Source organism: Rhipicephalus microplus, chromosome X (genome assembly GCF_043290135.1).
Source record: "Rhipicephalus microplus isolate Deutch F79 chromosome X, USDA_Rmic, whole genome shotgun sequence".
NCBI lineage: Eukaryota > Metazoa > Arthropoda > Arachnida > Ixodida > Ixodidae > Rhipicephalus > Rhipicephalus microplus.
The window spans coordinates 272,054,663-272,078,920 of NC_134710.1; the positions used below are offsets into that span (position 1 = coordinate 272,054,663).

Genomic DNA, 24,258 nt, shown 5'->3' on the forward strand with positions numbered 1-24,258 from the left:
CCCACCCCTTACACGAAAATCCAGCGTATGACGTGCTCCCGACAACCGGCCTTTATGTTATCACTGTGGTGAACCAGGTCACGTCTACCGTGAGTGCGCATACAGGCACATGAGTCTTCCAGGCTTTCGTCCGGATGCTCGTCGGCCCAGAGATGGTGAGTGGTCCCGTGCTAGTTCTGAATACTTGGCAAGCCAGCGATCCTCAACCCTTCTGCGTCGCCAATCCCGGTCACCGTCTCCACGGCGTTCCACGTCACCTGGCCAACAATCCACCTTTGCGGACGTCCTTGCAGGAAGATCACCTAGATCCACAAGCCCACGCCGGGGAAACTAAGAACAGCGACCTCTGGGGGTGAGGCCACTGTTGATCGACCGTTACAAGACCCTCCCCCGATCTGCCTGCCGACATCCAACGGCATCCTTTCACCGGCGTGTGCCATCGACGACAAACGTGTCTCTGCTCGCATCTCTGTCCTTCTCGACAACCACCCGCTGACCGCTCTGGTAGATACGGGCGCCGATTATTCCGTTATAAGTGCTGACCTCGCTGCACAGCTAAGAAAGGTAACGACACTTTGGAGGCATGAAACCAACCTCCGGACTGCGGGAGGTCACCTATTGACACCGCTGGAAATATGCACTGCCCGCTTCCGAATTTGTGAGTTCACATACATTGTTTCCTTCGTTGTATTGCGCGAATGCTCCCAAAACCTAATTCTCCGAATGGATTTTCTCCACGAGCATGGAGCCATTATTAAGCTTCACGACCTGCTCATAACGTTATCTAACGACCATACAGCCCTAAATCTTTTATACAAGTCACCAAGCATGCGCCAATGCGCATATTAATACGCATTTTCTAGAACTGCAGCAAAAATACTCATGTCCAGAATTCTATACTGATGCCTCAAAAACCTGCCTTTTTGTCTCCTATGCAGCAGTCGGTCTATCTTTTTAAGATGCTGGTATTCTGCATCCGAACACCAGCATTTTCACAGCAGGGGCTTATGCTATACTGGTAGCTGTTAAACACATAAAACAACTAAAATTACAAAGTGCAGTAATGTACACAGATTCCCTGAGCATCGTGAAAGCCCTTAAAACACCCAAAAAGCAAACAAACTCTATTCTTATCTCCCTTTACTCAATCCTGTGCACAGTGTATGCACTCAATACACATGTAATAGTCTGCTGGTTGCTAGGGCACCGTGAGATACAAGGAAATGTTTTGGCAGACCATTTAGCTGCAACCGCCAACGAAACAGCTGCCAGTAGATCAATAGTGATTTCAGCACTTGACTTGAAATCTTTTCTAAAACAAAAGCTTAGGGCCTATTGGTAGAGCACGTGGGACAGACACACACATAATAAAATGCATGTTATCAAGCCGCTACTTGGTCATTGGCTGCCATTATCAAAATCACGACGCACAGAAGTAACACTTACAAGACTAAAGACAAGACATACATTCACTACACATTCATACCTTTTGTCTGGCGGCGATATGCCCTTGTGTGAGAGATGTGGCGAAGCACTAACAGTGCTACACATTTTAATTCAGTGCAAAGAATTAGACACACTAAGAAAACAACACTTTCCACAACAGTGTCCGCTTCACCCAGCTATGTTTGTCGGTAAGGAACTACTTTTTACTCATAAATTGCTATTAGGATTTTTAAGAGACTTTGGTACTTTTCATGTCATATACCCGGGCCTTCCGTAGCACGACCTCTCAACTGAGGTCACTGCTGCGTTGTCTACATCTCCGCCATGCTTTTATTACCATCTTTCGCCATTCATTCTCATTACACATGTTTCATGTCACTGTCATGATTTTAATGCTTCCATCTTTTTACCCACGTTAGCACGAGGAATTTTAAGGCCCTTATGTAGCCACCTATCATAACCATTATTCGCTTCTCTTGACCCACGACCTGGCACTCTTTGGCCATCAAATGGCCCTTGCGCTATGAAACACCGCACATCATCATCATCATCTGTGGTGCAATTCTGATTGACTTGACACTTTCACTGCCAGTTTGCATGTGCAATTCTATCGAATTGCATTACAAATACTATACTCATTCGTTCGAGTATGCCCATTGTCACCCTGCATGCAGTTCTCCTCGAAAAAGACATTGGAAAGGCAGAGAGGTTCGTTATTTGGCAACTCAGCACGTCGCCAACATTTATTCACATTTTCGAGAGAATAATATTGATGGTTACGAAATTCACGCATGCTGAGGACCTTACCCTTTTAGCACCTCATATCAACAAGAATGACGGACGCAAGGTGTATGAAATTAGGAGCTGAAAGTGTTCGAACAAGCATGCTCTGAAAAACAAGTGCTAATAAAAAGGTGCACAACATCTTCTAACTGCTTTAAAAGTCGCATACAGCCGACTCAGGACAAGCATTCTGGCTTTGTACACAGTTTTTTTTGTTTGTTTATGTATCTATGCGACGGAGAGCTCCGCAGAAATCTCTTCCACGAACGATCGTTCCGCCGCCTGTCTGGCTGTGAAGCGCATACAGACGATGGACGAAGCGAGTAGATGGAGGTGTCAAAGAATAAACATGGTGGCACTGTCTGAAGGGAGGTCTGCCCACTTCAAATCTTTAAGCCATTTGTCATGCATTGTGTGGGCTGTTAATCTGATTGATTGTTTGATATGTGGGGTTTAACATCCCAAAACCATCGTAATATTATGAGACACATCGTAGTGGAGGGTTCCGGAAATTTCGACCACTTGGGTTCTTTAACGTGCACCCAAAGGGCTGTTAATCTTCAACTGACAATTGTATTGGCTTTAGGTTTGTGTCTGCAAACTTCACGGAAACTTATTCAAGATGATTTGACACTGTTTTTGCGAGCCGCACTCATTTTCTGAGAGCTGTAGGTTTATCGTGTGCCTGTTCGGCAGAACATGAGCTCGGTGATCTGTGGTAGGCTGAGTGCTATCAAATTTAAGAGGCCGTGCGGAAAAAAAGGAGCGAGAAAAAGAAGTTTTGCTGGTTACCAGACCTATAATTGCAATCTCGGCTAAATCTGATGTGTTAGTCTGCATGAATCCGAATGCGAAAAATAGCTTGGTATTTTCTGTCCGCGTGGTCCGCGGATGCAGCATGAATGGCACAAATCTATGACATGTGGTCACGTGATGCTCCGTCCACCACAGAAAAGGCGAATTTAGTCCGTCATGTGGATACACGCTAAGCACGGAGCATATACGAGAGGCTTGTCCTGGGATGCACGTTCACTCACCACTTGCTTTAGGAAAAACTTTTCAGCTACAAAGCTACTACTTTTTAATGAAAGCACTAATGTAAAATATGTACACAAAGAGACACACTTCCCTAATAACAAAGAGAAAAAAAAGGGTTTTTTTTTTTTTTGTCAGTGCTTGCCTAATTTAAAACTATACCTATTCGTTATGTTAGGCCTTTGATAATTTACCAACTTTTAAAGGTACACTAAAATAAAACATTAAATGAGTTTAGACAGATACTACGTTATTCTCTAAGGTCTCTATTAGGATTAATTTTGCTACATATATATATATAGTTAATTATGAAAAAAGAAAATGAAGGTCAAAGTTTTATTTTATTAATTCTGGACCGGAACTTCAGCATGTCAATGTCACTGCGACATCACGAATTTCAAAGCCCTTTTTATATTCTGACCATGCTCAACAAAATTTTCCGTAACTTGCTATATTTATAGACTTTCAATCCTTTCGAAAAAAAGTTATACGATTTTTACTGGTAAACAATGATGTAGTTCTAGCAAACACTGTCAAAATCTATGATGTCACAGTGAGCTGGTACACTAACTTCCAAGGCAACATCACCACCTGTATTGTTTTTTTTTTTTTGTGCATGTTCTCACTTACTGAGCATTTTCTTGCGTTGAAAGTTGGGATTTAGGTATTGTGCAGCTGTAATTTAATGTGAGAAATATTATCTTTTCCTTTAGTTGCCCTTCAAGAACAGCTTCTTATGCAACTTGTGGTGCAATCTCGATAAATAAAAGATCCACTCAGTGAAGTGGCTTTGTTTCATTACTGCTTCTATTTCATGAACCAACAATATAGGAAGATTTTGATGTTTTGTGCTTTGTGTGTTTGTGCCTCCATGCACGTAAATTTGTGTTATAAAACCCCTGGGAAAACTGTTTATTCTCAGTAGTCATTGTAATACCAAATTCTTACTTCATGCAGATCAGAGTCAGCTACATTGATGTGATGGCTCCCAGGAAAGTGAGGCAAGAAGAGTTGAGAAGCCAGTACTACTTTGAGTGCAAATGTGTAAAGTGCAGTGACACGGTATGTTTTTCCTCTTGCTATTTCAGATGCTTAGTTCAGAGTAATGTCAGCTTATCTTAGGATTTGTTACTACCTGATATTGCACTAGCCATTTATTGAAAGATAGCTGAAGAGAGTTGATGCAGAAGTCATGCATGTCAACGAAGTTATCCCTTACTACTTCAATAAATGTTCATAGCAGAATATTTCAAGCATGAAGGGAATGTGCTTCTTACTGTGATAGGAATTGCTGTAGATCTGATAAGTAGCTTAAGAGTAGAAGTAGCTAATGCAATATACTGGCATTCAAATAAATATTACCCACCTTTATTGGTTAAAACTAATGAACAAGAAACTAAGGAAAGTATAGGGGATGTTATTTGTTTTAATTATTATGTAAAAGTGAAGAAAGTAAAGGGGATGAAAAGATAACTTGCCGCTGGCCAGGACCGAACTTGTGACCTTCAAATAATCCATCTGGTTCTCCACTAACTCAGCTACAGTGGTGGTCATCCCCTTGTCCACCTTATGGGGTATGTGTGTGCATTTAAACCTGAAAGTGTAAGTCAACACCTCCTGAGGCCATGACGCTGAGTGCGAAACCCTCTTTTTCTGCTTACTGGAGTTGTGAAGCATGTGATGTTTTTACAGGCTACAAGCTAGCCAATAATTTCTCGCGTACTATCATAAGGCATCCAGTCTGCCAGAATGAGACCCTCTCTATGAATGAATGAATGAAGACTTTTAAAAGCTCGTTTTTCTTTGCTAGACAAACAAAAATGGGCCCTTAAATTTTCATTATGTTGGTGAACTGTTTGAGTAATTAGTTTTTGAGTAAAAGTAATTATTAAAGTTAGTGATGCAAGACTTGTAAATAATGAATTATATATGCGTGACTGCTTTTGGTGGTTTTATGATTAATCAGTTGCTTCTTAAGCTCACTAATGCTGATTGTAAATTCAATTACTTTTTTCTGTAATCACTTGCTTGTGACCAGTTAATTTCTTTGCAAAAGTGGTGGTGTCCTCAAAAAAAGAGGTTAGGTCAACTTGTTATGTTTACCATGTTCGTCCGTCTGGTGTCATTAAAAGCTGAGGGGAGGTTAATGTAAAAGGAAAGTACATATCTGGGACAGTAATTGGTCACTGTAATTAAGATAATTTAAAGAGAAAGTAAATATAATTATAATTTATTATCTTATCCTGTAATGTGACCTAATCTGTTCGAGATGAGCCTTCGTTTTTTGTGTCTCCTTTTTTCTCATCGGCCCAAGTTTCCTTCAGTGTTTTTCATTATTTAGACCGTATAATTTTGTGACTTTTTAATGCGATGTTACATGCTTGGTACTTAGTATTGTGGCTCAGAAAAAATTCAGGCAGCTTCACACTTGTGTCGCCTGAAGGAAGTCGAGTGCTGGGCTGCCTTCACTCTTTTCATTTCCCTTCTCTTTCTTCTGCTCTGTTTTTCTCTTTCTTTCTTTGTCTCTGTTTGTTTCTATATCTTTCTTTCTTGATCTATCGCTTTCTCTTTTTCTCCCTTCCTCTTTTTTCTTTTGCTGTCTTGCGCTTTGTTTTTTTTTTTCTCTTTTGTGTCTGTTTCTTCCTATCTCTTTCTCTCCCTGTCTTATTTCTTTCTTTCTATCGTTTCCTCTCTTTCTGCTGTTTATTTTTCTATTTCCCTTTCAATGTTTTTCCTTCTCTCTTTCTCTTCGTACTTCTTCTCTCACCCACCCAAGCAGTTAAATCCAACAATTGTCAAATTAGCGTAAATCTACTGGGAATGAAGCAAATGGAAAAAGGGAAGAAATATGCACGTGCTTGTTTATTAAGATAATTTTTTATGTGTTCTGGTAGTGAAGCAGGAAGTGAAAAAAAAGAATGAAGACAGTGAATTCGGGTTTATATATATTTTTTCATGACTAATGAAGTTTTTCCTAGCTTAAACAGCTTTGGTTTTCAAATAAGGCAGAGCAGTGCAATGGCTTTTTCCACTATTGTTTTGGCACTGCAGTGCGCAAGATGTTAGGAATCAGCTCACATAGGTAGGGCATACCTAAGAGATTGAAGCAACCTGGTCGAACATCGGGATACTTTTCCTGTTTATATATGCCCATATTAACCGTAGTTGAATACAGCTTCGAAATTGCGGAAAAGATCTGCCTAGACATTTAAAACATGGCAGCCAATCGCCTCCGTGACTAAATAATTAGTTCCACTCATGCACTCGGCATTGTTCTCCAAAGGTGCTCATGACATCAGTATGGAGTGCGTATTCATTGTTGCAGGCATTGTGTGCATCTTCATTTGGGCAGGAAATGCCACGGACTTCTAAAGTTATATCCAACTATAGGCAAGACATTGAATTGTTAGTAAACATATCACTAGTGGCATAAAATTAATATTTTGTCTGCTAAAAGCTGAATTTAAAAAAAAAAACATGCATACAGTGTGGGGTGCTGTTTTCAATAAATATAAAGAATAAATATAAAGAATAAATTATAGGTATGCTTAGTGGCACCCCCTTGTTTGTACCTTGGCCTACCACCTAGGTCACCAACCACTAAAGTCTGCCTGCATGTTGAATATGACCAAAAAAAAAAAAAAAGTCATGGCACTGGCATTACTTGAGCTCTCTGCTTCATCTGTGTAGTGGAATCACTGAAATATATGTTTTTCAGGTGCCTGATTATGTGACAGAGAAGTCACGTGCGCTTACTGCAAGTGTTAAAGAAAAGATGAAGAAAATTGATATGCAAGGTGAGGGCTGCATTTAATGTTTTCTTGCTCTTCACCTCAACTATCTCGTGCTAAAGCTGTTGTCACAAGAAAACCTGATTCCAGAATAGATGGTGATGCTTAAATTGAATTGTGTTGCTGATTGCAGTGTAAGGAATGTTTGCCATCTAAAGCCATTGTCATATCAATACATGTCTAATATTGTTGTATAGCTGCATGCATGATCAGTGCCTGCAGAATTGAAATTTATATTAGTGCTGCGCAGTATCGAAGGTGCATGCATCTCGGATACCATCTTAAGTACTCTTTGGGTATTTTGTATCCATGTCCTGATACATCTCGCAAAACAAGTGTTTGTAGCATCTGTATTTCTGATACATTCAGTAATGCATCATGTAGCTTATCATACAAGATATTGCTATAACAATATCATGCGGAATGATAAATGTTGGTTGAACTCCACTTTTCAAGTTGATACTGCTGCCACTAAGTCGCCTGAATAAAATTAAAGAGAGTGACATTCTGTTATCTTTCCACCAAAGTCCTCCAGTGATGGCAAGGCATCGGGTCTGCGTATCCCTGTTTGTAGAGCAGAGCCACGTGGTGGTGCAGAAACATGCTCCTCCGTTACTATATTTTGGTGGGGAAAAAATCAGTCCTACTTTCCAGACAAACCCTGAATATGCACGTACAAAATGTGAAAATTGTAAAAACAAACCTCCTGACGATGCCACTCTTCAGTGCGTCTATTAAACAAATGTCTAACCCTCATCTTGTTCACTTAAAGGACCTGTGCAAAGCTTTTTCAACCAAGAAATTAAACCTGCTTAGTGACTGGACAGAACCATCATAAACGGCCTGGTCAAACATTATTCGTGAGCATGCAGTAAGGACCTTGCATATTTAAAAGTTTGCCTGTTTTTTTGTTCAATTAACTTATTGATATGCCTACTACATGTTCTTTGTCACATCCCAATGCACACAATGGCTATTCTTCATTTTATTAGATGCTACAACTAGGCAGGGGTTTGGCCAGGATAAAGAAATCAGATATGCAGCTTAGCAGGGAGACCATTTCGAGGTGCAAAAGAAAAGTGGTACCTCTGTGCCAATTCTATTGCATCTGCGTTTGGGCAATGTAGAATCTTGAATGTTGTACCAGTAGCAGAGCTCAGATCAGTGATGAGCTGTGCAGCAAGGGCGCAGCTGCACATCATGAAGTATGGTATGGATAACCAAAGGGAGAGTGAGCTTACAGCTTATCTCCTTGCAAGACTTTGGTGTGAAAAATGTTTGGAAATTAATCTCTGCAGGAGCCCACTAGCTAGAAATATGTTCAGGAAGGAGAAAAATTTTCCTCATCTCATTTATTGCATGAAGCTAGTGCAAAGGAAGTTTGCATGGGCTTCTTGGCAAGAAACCTTCGAAGTTGAGGGAAAATTCCTAAGCTGGGGTATACGAATGAACAGATGTTATTTTTTTTGTCTTTTCAAGAAAACATTTCGTTGGTCGATCAAACTTCATTAATAGTCTTGTAAGACACAACTACTGTGCAGTGGCCTCCTACCACGCTGGGGTGGGCAGGCTCAGTCTGACCACTATTCATGGGCTCATCGGACGGGCCAAAGATAATCCCTGTGGTTGGGGCTTCTGAGGATAAGGCACTGCTCGACTTGGTTGTAATGTGTTTTTATAGCTGGCAGATTAAACCTTTTTAAAGGTTTCACATGGCTCGCTTAAAAATATAGTCTGTGTGACAGTTTTCTTTTAAATGCTTAATTAGAACAGCACAATCAGTGTTGCCACATTTCTTCCCCAATACAGCAATGCAGAATACTGCAATACTCCAGCAGATACACCATTGGACTGAAGAGCTGTTGGAAACTGAGCAGCTCTCAGAGACCGATTACGCTCGCATCCATGCTCTGGACCTTCAGGCCAAGTGCTGCCTAGCTCTGGAGGACTACCGGGGTGCACTGCCACCTTATTTGGCCCGAGAGTCCATATATAGGTGGGTACAGCAAGATTCGTATGGCACTTTTTTTATGCATAGGAACAACGTAAGGGCAGCATTCATTTCTGTCCTGTCAACTAAAAACAGTCGTACTCTTCCTGTTTTTCAGAGGTGCCTAATTTTTTTGTTCTCGGCTTACCATAATCAAGTAGCATACAATCATTTTTCTGCACTGATTGATTTCTCATGCTGCATTGTGTGGAAAAAGGCTCCGGTGTGTGCACCCAAACACCACTACAAAAATATTTTCATCATAAGAATATAACATGAAAAAGCTCTCTGCACAACAAATAATTTTTCCACAAGTATTTCTCCTTCCAGTGAAGATTTTGCAAATGCAACTGAATAGGGAAGGGGTAATTGCTAAGAATCGGCCTAAGCTTAGATAAAAAAGCTCAACAGTATTACACACACTCACTACTTTCCTCCAGTGTGACCACAACGCTTGCCCAATTTGTGTAATTTATTACGTGATTTTCACTAACACATGCACATCAGGAGTCACTTGCAGCTTAATTTAATTTTTCAGCTGGCTCTGCTATTGTTTTTTGTAGTTTGGGATATTTATGTCATTGTGTTATTTCCTACTAAAAATTTATTTGGGGAGGATTACAAGACATTTGCAAAAGATTAAAGTCATGCACAAATTGACTTGCACTTTACTAAGAAAATCTTTAGTTTACATTTGTAAACTCATAAATAAAGAACACTTAATAAGTTTGTTAAGTGCTGCAGGCATTATCATAAGGGTTATCATAATTCACAGTAAAATATGGTTGCTGAGTTAACAGAATGGCAATAAGTTTTCATCAATAATGCTTACAATAAAGCTGTTGTGAATGTTTTGTTTTGCAGGGAGTGTTATGGGCCACACAGTCCTGTTTATGGTGTGCTGCTCTACAGCATAGCAAAACTCTTTCATGTCACAGTGCAACTAACAGAGGCTATGGAGTACTTTGAGAAGGTAAGGTGCTTTGTCATTTTGCAATGCATTTTAGTTATGCATTTATTTCACGCATGCTGTGTACTTTCATTTTATGAAACAGTGCCTATTGAAACAAAGTTTCACACATGACGTGATTGTCATTTGATTTCTCTGTACATCTGTGCAACAACTCCCTCTTAAGTGCTCATGTGGATTGCTATGCTACATTAAAAATTACGTGAATATATAACATCAACACTGCAGTACCTTGTGGCATGTAAATCATCATAGCACTCACAGTGAGAGATCATCGAATAGAAAATGTTGCCAGAACCAATGTTGCTGCCTTGATGAAGAAAAGTGCTCTTGTGAAAATGTTGGCTTCAGCTACATTTCCTGTTCTACGTTTTCTCATCATTTCAAACTTCCATCTTCCCTGAAGCATCAACCTTGTTTCGATTAAAATGCTCAAGTTGCTAACAAAGCCTTGTTATGTTCACAATTTGAATGATTGAGCTAATGTTGCTGTAATATTTATCTGTCATGCTCCTTAATCCTAACTTCTTGCTTGCCCTACAAATGCCTCATCATTTTTGCCAAGGGTTAACCTAAAAAAAGCATAATTCATAGATCTGTGAAGGTGTACAAGACATTATGGAGGAAATTTCATGAAATGTGAGAGAAGCACAGTCTGAGGTAATATGTACCGCGAACACAGATGTACACAAAAATATCACACAATGTATTCGCAAACAGCAGTGGTGGTGGACATACTTCTTAATGTGTACTACTAGTACAGTGAGTAAGAAACGTAACTCTATAACTCAACACCTCTTGCTTTACTCTGTGGGGAGAGTTTCAGATTATGTTTTTTTTACATGCCTTATATCAAGATTTTAGAGGGTGCCAATTGCTTCGAAAATATCAAACTTGTGGAAAGAAGTGTGGTTGCCAATAAATGTCATAAATGGTCGTGCATTTGTGTCCTAACCTTGAGGCTTAAACTGCGCTACTTTAATTACATAAGGAATATGTCACATATAAATTTATAGGTACTAATTTTTCATGAATGACACTGGTTATAAATAAAAAAAATCATAGCAATAATAGATTTTTTGAAAATTGTATTTTTGTAATATAGAGGCATTACCACAATTTTAGACAAAGTTTCTCACACCTTTGACTGTTATTTCAGCCGCAATGTCAATTTATATAGTCAAAACTAGCAGTACTTTCACCGAAGAAAAAGCACTAAAAATGCACTTTTTGTGTCATGCTGCTGCTAATGACATAAGCTACTGTAGTAGTCATATGGGTTATATTTCTGGTGGTTGCTAATCATCTAACAAAAGATTTCACTATTTTGTGTAAAATTCAGTTTAATATTAGCCTTGTTTGTTTGTTTGCATTTTCTCAAAAAAAAAAAAAAGAGCCTTGAGTCACTCTGCTTGTCTGGCACAATAATTTCTCAAGCTCTAAGATAGCTACAGCTGTAATGTTTTTTGCTATATGAAGCTAAATGCAGAAAAGTTGAGGCACTGCAAAAAGATTCTTAGTTTTCTTCTTAAGCTTTTGTCTGCTACTGTTCTTGATCACTAGTAACTGTTCAATATTGAACTTCAGTAGGCTCCTAAATTACTATTTGTTGTTGTTTGTGAAAGCTTGAAAAGTAAAGAAAGACTCGTGAAAGCAAGGAATCGTCCTTCATCTCTTTGTAGAACAAAGTTATGTCTTCCATTTCATAGTGAGGGTCTTGTTCTGACAGACTTGATTTCTTTAGGAGATGTGCGAGAGATTGTTGGTCATATGCCATCTTGTAATAAGACCACATACTACATGATGCCAAACAGGCAAGAAGAGACATGGCCGGGCTACACTGTATGCACTCTCTCGCTTTTTACGGCCTTCACATCGAGTGTAGTACATGCCTCTCACCGCTGACTTGGGGGGGGGGGGGGGGGGGGGGGCTCGACCCTGACCCTTTTTTGTTGCTCTGTGCAGCGCACGCAACGCCGGCACACGAGTTCAGGCATGCTTCTTTGTTGCTCTGTGCAGCGCACGCAACGCTGGCACACGAGTTCAGGCATGCTTCTTTACTCACCGCACGTTGAAAAACATGTTGTCTAATTGTTTAAAATGACCAAATGGTTTATTTTGACATCTTATATGCGCAATGTGCTTCAAACTTAAGTTAAGTTTATAGAAAAATGTATAAGTGCAAGAGCCGGAAGTACAGCTCTTCTCCATCAGACGTGAAGACATTCTGAGGTCTAGAAATAAATATTTATTGCTCGTAAGCACTGGCAAAAGTTGAACACTTTCAAGTGAAAACTTTGCTAGACTTCACAAATCATAGCCAGGTATCGACCCACGTGATGAGTATCGCTGTTCATTGTTTGCGTGCAAACACTTACTGCTTTTTGTCCAGTGAAAGCATCTTGTCAAGTCGCAACATGCAGATCTGCTTCGTTGGTCTCCACTTCACTTCCTTGATGTTTGGCGTAGGGGCGAAGCTTGTAAAGCAGGATCTTCGCGAGGCTTCTATGCACTTAGAATCAAGTTGGAAAGATAGTCCTCGAAGAGAGTAGTCGTGGAGTCAAGAAGTTTTCATATGCGGCATGCAGGCACATAGTCTTCATCTCGATGTGTCGCCGCATACGTCAGTTGACGCAGACTTGTCTTTGAGGATGAAGTTGTCTCTCGCAATATTATTTTGCCATTTAGCGCACAACTCAGCATTGCTTGGGAAATGGTGAAAAAAAAAAAACACCGGGTGTTTTCCCCGAACGGGACTTGTGATACAGAACACAGCAATACACCATCACACAGCTAACATATATTCATTTACACACTGCGTGCACTGAAAGTTGTGCGACCGTCTTCTAGAGTCGAAAAACCACTGCAGACTGAACACTGAAAAAGCACTGAATAAAATGCAGCCGTAGTGGGCAAATTCCAGAATAAACCAAGCGACACTAGAGAGAAAAGGAAATTGACAACCTGTTTGTATCACTAAGCCAAAAGAGAGCGCATAAAGATTTCTTAAAAAAAAAAAGATGCTTACTTGCCGAAAAGTTGAAATGTTGTCAGTTTCTTTTTCTAAACATGTTCTTCCACGAACTCTACGAATAGCGCATAACTGATTTGCACTAAAGAGATTTAGTTTCAGGGCAAGCAGCTTATGAGCGTAAGCAGCTTCATTCTTCGCATTCTTCATGAGTGTGGCTTGCCACACAAAAGAATGCAAAATAGCTTGGGGTCCCCAGAATTGATGTTAACACCTTGACACTACACACCACCACTCTCAGGGCATGCCGTCCAAAAGGGTTATTCAGTAGCCAGTCCTCTTTTTTTTTTACTTTCTGCCCATACACAGTTAGTTTTAACCATTAGAGATACAACTCACGTACGAGTTTCAAAGAGCTGTCAAGCTGCAGACCGCAGCTTTTTGCTATGCTAACCGTTCAAAATGTATTAGGAAAAATAAAGAACTGGAAAATAGCTAGCAAAGGGAAGGTGTGCTCGTCATTTCTGTAAGGGACCTCATTGTCCAACAAGACGACGAGCCAGAGGTATTTGGTGCTGTCTGCTTGCAGAACAGGCGCAGCGTTCTTTATCTCTCTCTGATCATTGCCAGTGCTTTATGCCCCCTGCATTATGCCTCATTAGCTCATTCTTCCCAATTTTCACTGAGTTTCAGCATGTATTATGTACGAGCACATGCATACCTACAATTAGCGGCGAGCCATTTGATAACATTCTTTTTTAAAAGCAGAGAGAAGCGCATGCAGGTGCAGTATAGCCTGGCGGTGAGTATTCTACACTCACCGCCATGGCAACCGGTGGTGCTGACTGACGCTTCCATGTTTAAGACACATATATGCCCCATAAAAAGTATGTGGGGATAGCTGCCGTAGGAGCTCAGTTGGTAGAGCATCAGATGCGTTATTAGAAGGTCGCAGGTTTGGTCCCTGTCTACGGCAAGTTATCTTTTCGTCCACTTTTTTCCTTGAAATTTACATGACAATTAAGATCACCTATACTTTCCCTGGCATTATTGTCTGTTAGTTCTCATTAATATTGTGTCTAACAAAGGAAACAAGCCTTTAACTTTGCACCCTCCTTCATAGAAAACCCAAGTTTTTTAGCATCTAAGCTCTTTCAATATTGAAAACTTTGTGCCAGGCCAGGAAATTGTTTTATCAATTGATGAACTTAGTTGCTAAGAAGTATTTAGTAAATGGAAAGTGTAAAATAACACATAGCATTTGAAAACTGCTTGTAGCACTCCAGTGCTTAGAACATTCTGCTTTTCACTTATGTATTAAACTTAAGTTCCTACTTATATTTTGTCCTTCTAAATAATAGCAATTAACATAGATTATTTCAATAATTATTTGAGTCACTGCAAAACTTATGGCATTGATGTAATCTGCAGAATAAAATATATATAACTATTGGGTGCTAATAAATTGAATTCAGTCAATAAATAAAAAAGACAGTTCCAAGTACCATATCCTCCTTTAATAGGAATACCAACATCACTTTTGTGTAGCTCATGCTATGTATATCACACTTTTCATTTACTAAGTACTTTTTAGCAACTAAGCTCGTTGATTGATAAAAAGTTTTCTTGGCCTGGAACAAAATTTTTGTCAGTGAGAAAGCTTAGTTGCTAAAATACTTGGGTTTTCTTTGCAACATAACTTTGTTCTGCAAACAGATGAAGGACAATTTTTTTGTTTTCATGAGTCTCTTTACTCTTCAAGCTTTCACAGATCTTGTTTGCCAATGACCAAAATCTTGAATGAGCTTGAGGTTCATAGCCAAATGTAAATGATGCATTGATAATTTCTTTAAAAATTAAAAACATGAAAACTTTAAAAACTTTAAAAAATTAAGCCTTTAATTTGCTGTTTGTACAATAAAGCAGGACATAAGTATATACTTGCCAAATGCTAGTTACCTGTTCAGCCATTAATGATCAAGGTATAAGTGCATACACATTATGCAGTTGCACTCATATGTTTGGAGACCGTGGGGACATGTCACGAATTTCATGTGTATGCTTGCTAGAATTTGACGGTATGCAGTGAAACTAGGTTATCTGGAAACCACGAGGGTATGTTTAAAGTTTCATGTGTGCACCTGCTCGGGTGGAGGCGCTTGCTTGGAATTCTACGGTATGCAGTTGCACTCATATTTTTTGAGACCATGGGGGGATGTCTCACATTTCACGTATGCACTTTTGAGCTTCACTCTGGAAGCGCATTCATTCTTACTCACTGGCCTGCTTGTATGATTGGTGCATGCATATCACAGGAATTTGTGCCACCCACTGCAAATTGTGCTAATGAAAAAAGAACAGCCCTAACGTGTGCACTTGCCACACTTTCTGAATTGCGGAATAGCTTGCTCACACCACTGGTGCTTTTGCCACTACTATGTGAACAGAAAGGGCTGCTTTCACTTTCTGTAGACGGGTGACACTCCTATGACAAACCACTGTGGTTGGCAAAAAGAACTGTATTGGATGGAAGCTGTAGCAAACAAAAATAGCTTTTTTTAGTGAGGATGAAAAGTACTTTTGATATTTGTCATCTCAGGTGTCATGTGTCCAAGCCTTCATTTAGATTCTGTACAATACATGCAAGTACTGTGAGAAATTGGCAGTGAACAGTGCTTTTCGATTGTGAACTTCTATCAATTGGCAGCACCTCTTGCAGGGAGCAGCCCACTACCGTGAACTCTCATTTTAACAAACTTCAAGGGCCCCAAGTAAATAGTTCACTTAAATGAAAGTTTACTAAACTGAATATTCACTAGAATACGAAATGGCATTGTCCACAGTAGAAATCAAATAAAATGTGTGAAATGCAATTCATTTTGAAAAGAATTTTGTAATTTTCATTTGTACTGGCACCCTTAAAGTGCAAGAAAAGACAAAACTGTCCAGGGAGTGTACATATGCTTCGGTGCACTGCCTCTGGCACAGCTTGCTGCTGTTGCATGAAGTCTTCTAACTTTATAATATATCCTACATCTTTGCTTCGGCTAAATATGCAGGATTTGAAGCTGCCTCAGTCATTACAACTTCTTTGTCACGCTCTTCTTTCAGTTTCAGAGGAACACTGGAAAGAATTTCTAAATCTGATAGCTCTGCGCAGGTAGTAAAGTGGATGTGGCTCATTTTCGCCTCCTGCACAATTCTTTTGTCTAGGAGGCACTGCATGCACAAGCAATGTCTAACCGCCGTCGATGGATGGGTAATTTGGGGGCAGCATGCATTGGCTATGCCAATCATGCGGAGTGCAAAATTTCACTGAATTGGTCCAAAAAATTAGCCCAGGTCTGCAGCTCAAGTTCATTCAACTAAAATATTCACTATTCAGAAGCTTGTTTACCGAAGGGTTTTTGCAAAGAATGCATAGAAAAGCTGCTGGGAATTTTTTAAAAGGTATTTATTCTGAAACATTGGTTAAACTGATGTTCACACACGTGAGAGTCCATCGTACACAAACATGCGAGAAGAAATGTTACACTATATTGATATATAACAGCCACTACAACGCCGCTGCACGAAAGAAGAGAACGAAGTTAGTTTTTGGTTGATGCTGGACTGGCGCCATCTTGCTCGTCGGCTTCTGTGCATTGTGAATAGATTATTAAAGAAGTTACTCGTAACATTATTGGTAGAGGTGGAAGACTTCCGTACGTCAATGTAGACGTGCAGTGGTCGCAACACCGGCGACCCTTTGACTGCTTTGACTGCTGGTACTTCCTCTCCACCGCCCTCATCAGTCCAAGCCACAACTTACGTCACACTCCTGCACCCCCGGGTCCCGGCACTTTCTCCGGTGATGGTACCATCGATCTTCCCACTTGGCTGAACCGGTACGAGCGTGTCAGTGCTACTCACCGCTGGGATCCCGTGCTTATGCTCGCCAACGTGCTTTTTTACCTTGACGGCACTCCCCAAACATAGTTTGAAAGCCACAAAGCAGAAATAACGAGCTGGGATCTTTTTAAAGGAAAGATCCACGACCTGTTTGGTGATTTATCTGGTTGTCAGCTCTCTATGAAGAAGGCTTTTTCCACACGGGCCCAGTCTTCTACCGAATCATATGTCTCCTACATTCTTAACATCTTGGCCCTTTGTTCCAAGGCAGACCAGTGCATGTCGGAAGACGAAAAGGTTAACTATGTCTTGAAAGGCATTGGGGATGATGCGTTCAACCTCAACAACGTCTCAAGCATCAACACGATCCTTAAGGAATGCCAACTTCTCGAACAAGCTAAAGCCCATCGCGTGGCCCAAAGCATCATGCTCCTTCCGAACACAGCAGCTACTTCATGTGACCACGCCTTCCATTAGGCCCCTCGGTGTGACAACCTCACATGCATAATTAGTTGAGAGGTTGAGGCAGCACAACCGGTAGCCACGCCATTCCCCACGCCATTTCCCACGCCTGCACCTTCCCCGACCACGATCTCTTTGGTACAGGCTGTCGTTCGTCAAGAGTTACTGAATATTGGCCTACATCCTGTTCCTGCTGTATATTCTGCTGGGCCTTCTTATTGTCCCCCTTCTGCTCCTCGCCTCCAACGCAATCCGTTCGAATGGCGTACCATTGATGACAGGCCCATATGTTTTAACTTTCGACGCGTTGGTCATATCGCTCGTAATTGTCGCAACCGCTGGGCTCCACTGTCACATTATACACCTCCGTCTCGAGCCACTTCTGTCCGCCAGTCATCCCCACCACTTTCTCCATCAAAGCCGACCACATTTTTCGCTCCTGCCGCGCCTCTGAGCAGACCTTGCTACGACCGGTCACCGTCCCCTGCTCGTCGTCAGTCCTTGTCACCCCCATAATGCCGTGCTGCCTCCCCGACCTATTTGCAGCACCTCCGACCAGACAACTAGGCTGTGCAGCTTCTGGAGGTGGAGCTGCATTTATGACCTTCGTAAGAAACTCTCGCTTAACGTTAACGGTGAACCGGAACCTTTTGGACATTACTGTTGACAATGTTCGTAAGAGCGCGTTGATAGATACTGGCACGCATGTGTCCATTATGAGTGCTAACCTTCGCTGCTGACTTTAAAAAGTTGTCACGCCCGCCCTCAACCGAGCTGTACGATGGAGGAACTGCTGCAATTCTCGGCATGTGCTCTGCCAGAGTTTCTATTGGGGAGAGAACCACTGTCCTTCTTTTCGCTGTTATTGAACATTGCCCTCGTGAACTCATTCTTGGTATGGATTTTCTAGCCACGTGTTCTGCCCTCATACACTGTTCAGCTGGCTCTCTGAACCTCGATTTACCTCTCTTTCCTGACCCTACCAGCCCACCACAAACCAGCCTTTGCGGCATTAATTTTACAGGCCTCCCGTCTAACTCTGTCACACACGTCGACTTATCCTCCACGCCACCAGTATCTGACGGTGATTACATGGTGGCCCCGATTCCTGCCGTGATACTTACACATGGGGTTGCTGTGCTGCATATGATTCTGACGATTACAGGAAACCGCATTTTTTTCTGCTTGTCAACCTCTCACCCACCACCCAGGTTCTACCACAGGGTATCTATCTCCCTGGCCGAAATTACCGATCTCTAAGACGACCATGTCGAGCCCTTCGGAGTGGACGATTGCTACAGCTCAGTCAGTGGTTCAACTTCAGCGCATTCTTCGGGCGCCAACATCGAGCGAATGGTGTCATCGGACCTCACGTCTAAGCAAGCTGCAGCGCTTTGCCACGTTCTTGAAGACTATCATAGAATTTTCGACTTTGCCAGCACCTCTTTAAGCCAAACAACCATCGTCACCCATCCCATCAATACTGGTCATGCGACTCCCATTCACTGACGCCCATGCCATGTTTCCGCGTAGGAGCGCGCAATAATACAACAGGAAGTCGAGAAGAGGCTTGCGAAAGACATTATCGAGCCTTCATGTAGCCCCTGGGCTTCTCCCTTCATCCTTGTTAAAAAGAAGGATGGAACATGGCACTTTTGCATTGATTACCATTACCTAAACAAAATTATAAAAAAAAGACACTTATCCTCTGCCTCAAATCGACGACGCCTTCGACTGCCTGTACGGTGCGGTGCTACTTATCGTTCAACTATTGACCTTCGGTCAGGCTACTGGCAGATAGCCGTCGATGAGATAGACCGTGAGAAGACCGCATTCATCACTCCTGATGGTCTTTATCAGCTTAAGGTGATGCTCTTTGGTCTCTGCAATGCACCAGCCACATCTGAGAAAATGATGGACTCATAGCTCCTAGGGTTGAAATGGCCCACCTGCTTGTGTTACCTTGACAATGTTATTGTCTTTTCGCCCACATTCGACTCACATCTCGATCGTTTATGAGTTATTCTTGATGTCTTCGGTCGATCCGGACTCCAGTTGAACGCCTCCAAGTGCCACTTTGCTCGTCGTCAAATCTCCGTGCTTGGTCACCTTGTAGATGCCAAAGGCGTGCGTCCATACCCAGAGAAAATTCGTGCAGTTACCAAATTTTCTGTTCGGAGGACCACGAAGGATGTCTGTCCGCAGTTTTGTGGGGTTGTGTTCCTATTTCAGACGCTTTGTTAAGGACTTTGCAACCATTGCACGCCCCCTCATGGACCTCCTGAAGAAAGACGCTTCGTTTTACCGGGGCCATGACCAAGCGCCATCGTTTTCCCAACTTATAACCCTGCTTACAACGCCACAAATCTTGGCCCACTTTGAGCCATCAGCCCCAACTGAAGTTCGCACGGATGGCAGTGGACACGGCATAGCAGCTGTGCTATTGCAGCACCAACAGGGACATGACCGTGTTATAGCCTACGCAAGTCGACTGCTATCTCCAACCGAGCGCGACTATTCCATCACGGAGCGCGAGTGTCTCACCTTTGTATGGGCAGTTGCCAAGTTTCGTCCATACCTGTACAGGCGCTCATTCCGTGTTGTCACGAATCACCACGCGCTCTCCTGGCTAGCCTCCCTAAAGGACCCCACAGGATGTCTCGCTCGTTGGGCCCGACGCCTTCAAGAATACACGTTCTCTGTAATCTATAAAACAGTACGATTACATCAGGATGGGGATTGTTTATCCCGCTACCCTGTGGATAAAGCAACCCATACTGACGCTATCGCGGACATCTTTTTTGTCTCGCAACTGCTGAACATCGGCGAAGAGCAACATCAGGATGCTTCTTTACGAGCCATCATTGACAAACTGGAGCCAACACCTCCCAACCCGTCCCTACAAATGTTTTTGGTGAAAGAGGGAATCCTGTACCGCCGTAACCTTGATTTCTTCTGATCATATTTACTTCCTGTCATTCCAGCGCACCTGCATTCCACTGTCCTCCACCAACTTCACAACACTCCCATGACGGCCCATTTGGGAGTTTCCCACACATACGATCGTGTACGACGTCGATTTTTTAAAGACAGTCTTTCTCGGGAACTTTCGACGCAAAAATTTTGGTCTGTCTGTACAGTTGTCCATTTGTCCACTCTTACCGGCATCAGGTACTTGAAACGGCTGACCCCATCCGCAGCGACCACCAATGTTGCTCAAGGTTGAGCGTTCATGCTTGTGCAATTGTCAATATAAAATGCAATTATTGCGCATGTCTGGGGCACCATAACAACACACATATATTCTGCATATGCATCTCTTACTAGATAATGTATACATAAGTAAATTTAAGGACCATAGCACTTATCACGCTGCGCTTACCATGCAACGCTTGCGTGGAACGGGGAGTGTTTCCAACGCTTTGCTAAGACGAGATGGTGGTGGCACCTACCCGTCGCCTCGCGTTCTACACCTTATCACGCATCTTTCTCCGCAGGCGCACAATCCTTCCTTTGTTTTCGAAGATAAATGCCAGATGGTGCTCGTGTGTACCGTGCCTTGATGCGCTCGTTCGCCTCCGCTGCATGCTCGAGGCATTCTAACGCGGCGCCTTTGGAATAACGTTCACCGATTTTCTTGCGCAGAACGTCAAATAAATGTTGTGTTCACTCTCTCCACACGCAAGACTATCGTCTTTCAGGGACATTTGCAGATTACATGCAGATACGGGGCCAATTTATTGTTCTGGACTTGCCTGCTCTATTCGACGCTATGTCGCCGCTTGTGAGCCCTGCCAGCGTTGCAAAACGCCATCTGCGCTTTCAGCTGGCTATCTTCAGCCGATCGACGTTCCCGCTGAACCTTTCTTTCGAGTTGGTCTCCACCTGCTGGGCCTTTTTTCACTTTCCACAGCCGGAAATAAATGGATTTCTGTTACTACAAATGACGCGATGCGGTACGCAATCACACGAGCACTCCCGACCAGTTGCGGTACCGACGTTGCTGACTTTCTGTTGTACGGCATAATATTAGTGCACGGAGCTCTCCGCCAACTTCTCACCGACCGTGGCCACACGTTCCTCTTAGCTGTCGTTCACGAAACCCTGAGGTCTTGCCATACCAAGCACAAATTTACTACTTCGTGCCATCCCCAGTCTAATGGCCTCACGGAGCGCCTCAACTGGACCATAACCAGTATGTTCACCAAATACGTTGCACCAGACCACCAGGACTGGGACATTCATTTGCCGTATGTGATGTTCGCCTATAACTCCTCCCATCACAACAGTGCCGGCTGTTCGCCCTTTTATCTCCTATATGGTTGGGACCCAACGCTACCCTTATACCTGTGTCACACGGACACGTTTGAAAGGTCATTGAGTCGATGGCCATCGAAACGCTACAACTCTATTGAGCTCGACGAAGTTGTCGCGCTGCCACACAGCAGTTTTCAACGGCCATTGAGTGATTAAGGTGTTTCCCACAAAACTTTCGTGGCGCTGCAAGTTTTTATTTTTGTTTTCATGTCATTGTAAATAAAATCATATAGATTTACTTAAAAGCACACTTTTGCTTGTTGTTTGTGTTTATACATGTCAATAAATGTTTATAGCAATTTTAAATGCATAATTAGTTTTTATCTTTGAGCAGCCAAACTATGGCAATGCTATAACTGCTTCATTTGCTGTTCTGCGGTTGTGTTTACATGTTTACACGTGTCGGAGTGCACTATGACAGCTGGCTGTTACGACTACGTGCTTGTGTGCAGCCGTCATGAACAGCGAAACAGATGACAAGGTCGCTATGGTGTTCTATATGAGTACGATTATACAGCTTGATGTTGGGATCGAAGCGGCGAAAGAAAAATTCGACGCCATCGAGGAAGAGCTGCTGTTCGTGAACAATTTGCTGACGACAATGGACGCAGTCACCGGGTGAAGTGTGGACAGGGAAAGGTGGTCGTTCACTCGGCAGACGAGGTGGATCGAGGAGACTGTGCCAATGCTTGGCGAGAACATTAAGTGAGCGCTGCGCCGGGGACTTTTTGCTACATCCTCAAAACAGTCGGACCACTGCTCCAGCACCGAAACAGCGCTGGCATGGCTCTTTCTTTTTTGGAGGCGGTGCATTCGCCATAGCAAACAAGCACAAAACACTTGCTCGGTTAAAAAAAGAAGTGTCTTCGTCGCACACTCCTAAACAAATAAAAAAGCGCTACACAACCCCTCAAGAGTTGAAAATAAACACGAGGAAATAAAAAATATAAAAAACAACACACAAACGTAGAGAGCAAAAAAATAAAAAAAGAAGCAACTAAAATGGCGGCAGGGACACGCTAGGGCTATGATAGGCCACCTCATGGTGGCACCCTAACGGTGATAATGAGCGCGGTTTCAGGTGAGTGTTGAGCTAGAAAAATTTGTACACTCCAAATTACACAACTACTACATTGAATAACTTATAACATCTATATACACTACTTTCAATGCATACTTGCATACTTGTTCATTATTTCCTTTTTTAATTATGAGTACAAGCACTCTGGGAACAAGAAGGCTCAATTACGCTGTTTCCGCTTCTGCCGTTCGATGTCCGTTGAAGTTTCAATGGAGTTGTGAAGGGCTCCGTGGACTCGATGGGCCATTGACTCCATAGCCTTTGAAACCGCCCATGTGGCAGCGCGTGCATGCCCGTTGACTCAATGGTCTATCGATTCAACGACCTTCAAAACGCTCGTGTGACACGGGTATTAGACACTTTGCTACCTGGAGCCACTGAATATGCCGGGGAAGCTATCGCCCGCGCTGACCACACGCGCCAAGTTGCCTGTAACCGTCTACAGGCCTCAGAGGCGCACCAACGACAGCTTTATGATTCCCACCACAGAGACTTGCACTTTTCCCTAGGTTCTCTCGAGCTCCTCTGGTCACCCACTCGGCGTGTGGGACTGTCTGAGTAACTGTTTTCGCCCTACACTGCACCATTCCATATCGTTCGCCAGGGGACTGACGTCACGTACAAGATCGTCCCAATCAACCCAACAATGTCATCGTCAGCCCCGAGCGACACAGTTCACGTGGCTCGGCTAAAGCCCCATTACTCCCCTTCGACATCATCTGCGTAGATTAAGCACCGCGACGGTGATTCTATAGCCAAGGGTTATGATACATAACAGCTGTACAAAGCGGCTGTATGAAAGAAGAGGACGAAGTTAGTTTTTGGTTGATGCTGGACTGGCACCATCTTGGTTGTCGGGTTCTGTGCATCCTGAATACATTATAAAGAAGTTACTCGTAACAATATTATTGTGTATTTTTCAGTAATTAATCACAATTACCTCTAAGTTTTTAAAATATAGTACTCTGAATCATGGTGTACATTGGGAAGACTTCAGCACGCACACAATAGATGTGGAAAGAAGACAAATGGACGCCAACTCGCCCAACTCTCTATAGTTTTACATACTGTATTTCTTTATGAACCGAATTCAACAACCCTCTCAAATTACATGCAATATTATCCGCTGGTGAGCATTCCTAAAAAGGTAAACAGATATTTCAAAATAGCTGCCGAAACACCCATTCCTCCGTTTCATTTAAACAGCCTTCACTAAAACAATCATTTGTGGCAAAATATTTCAACCAGGATTGATATAAAAGAATTTAAGGTGACAAAAAGGCTTAATTTACCATTAGCTCAGTGTTTGTAGTATCTTGTTTGCCTGTAGTGCTGAGATATGGCAAAAGCAAGTCGAGTCTCGAAATGTGGACCCTGTGCCCTGAAGGGTAAGAGTCAAAATTACACTGATATGACAAAAACTGAAGGTGGTTTAAACAAGTGGGCATGCATTACTTAGCCCTTAATTGACCTGTTTCAATCCGTGAGCATTATATATTTAACTGCTGTAATTTGCCGTTT

The 24,258-nt window shown here is 42.4% G+C and overlaps 1 protein-coding gene across 4 annotated transcripts in view; it reads left to right on the forward strand.

The window, feature by feature from the left end:
* LOC119161500 (histone-lysine N-methyltransferase SMYD3) overlaps nt 1-24,258 on the forward strand; it is an 84,830-nt gene that overhangs the window by 60,163 nt on the left and 409 nt on the right. For all 4 annotated transcript variants that reach the window (XM_037414012.2, XM_037414014.2, XM_037414015.2 and 1 more), the window contains exons 9-12: nt 4,222-4,326; nt 6,983-7,061; nt 8,865-9,051; nt 9,910-10,018. In XM_037414012.2, the coding sequence (XP_037269909.1) occupies nt 4,222-4,326; nt 6,983-7,061; nt 8,865-9,051; nt 9,910-10,018 (480 nt within the window). The remainder of the gene's footprint in view (nt 1-4,221; nt 4,327-6,982; nt 7,062-8,864; nt 9,052-9,909; nt 10,019-24,258) is intronic.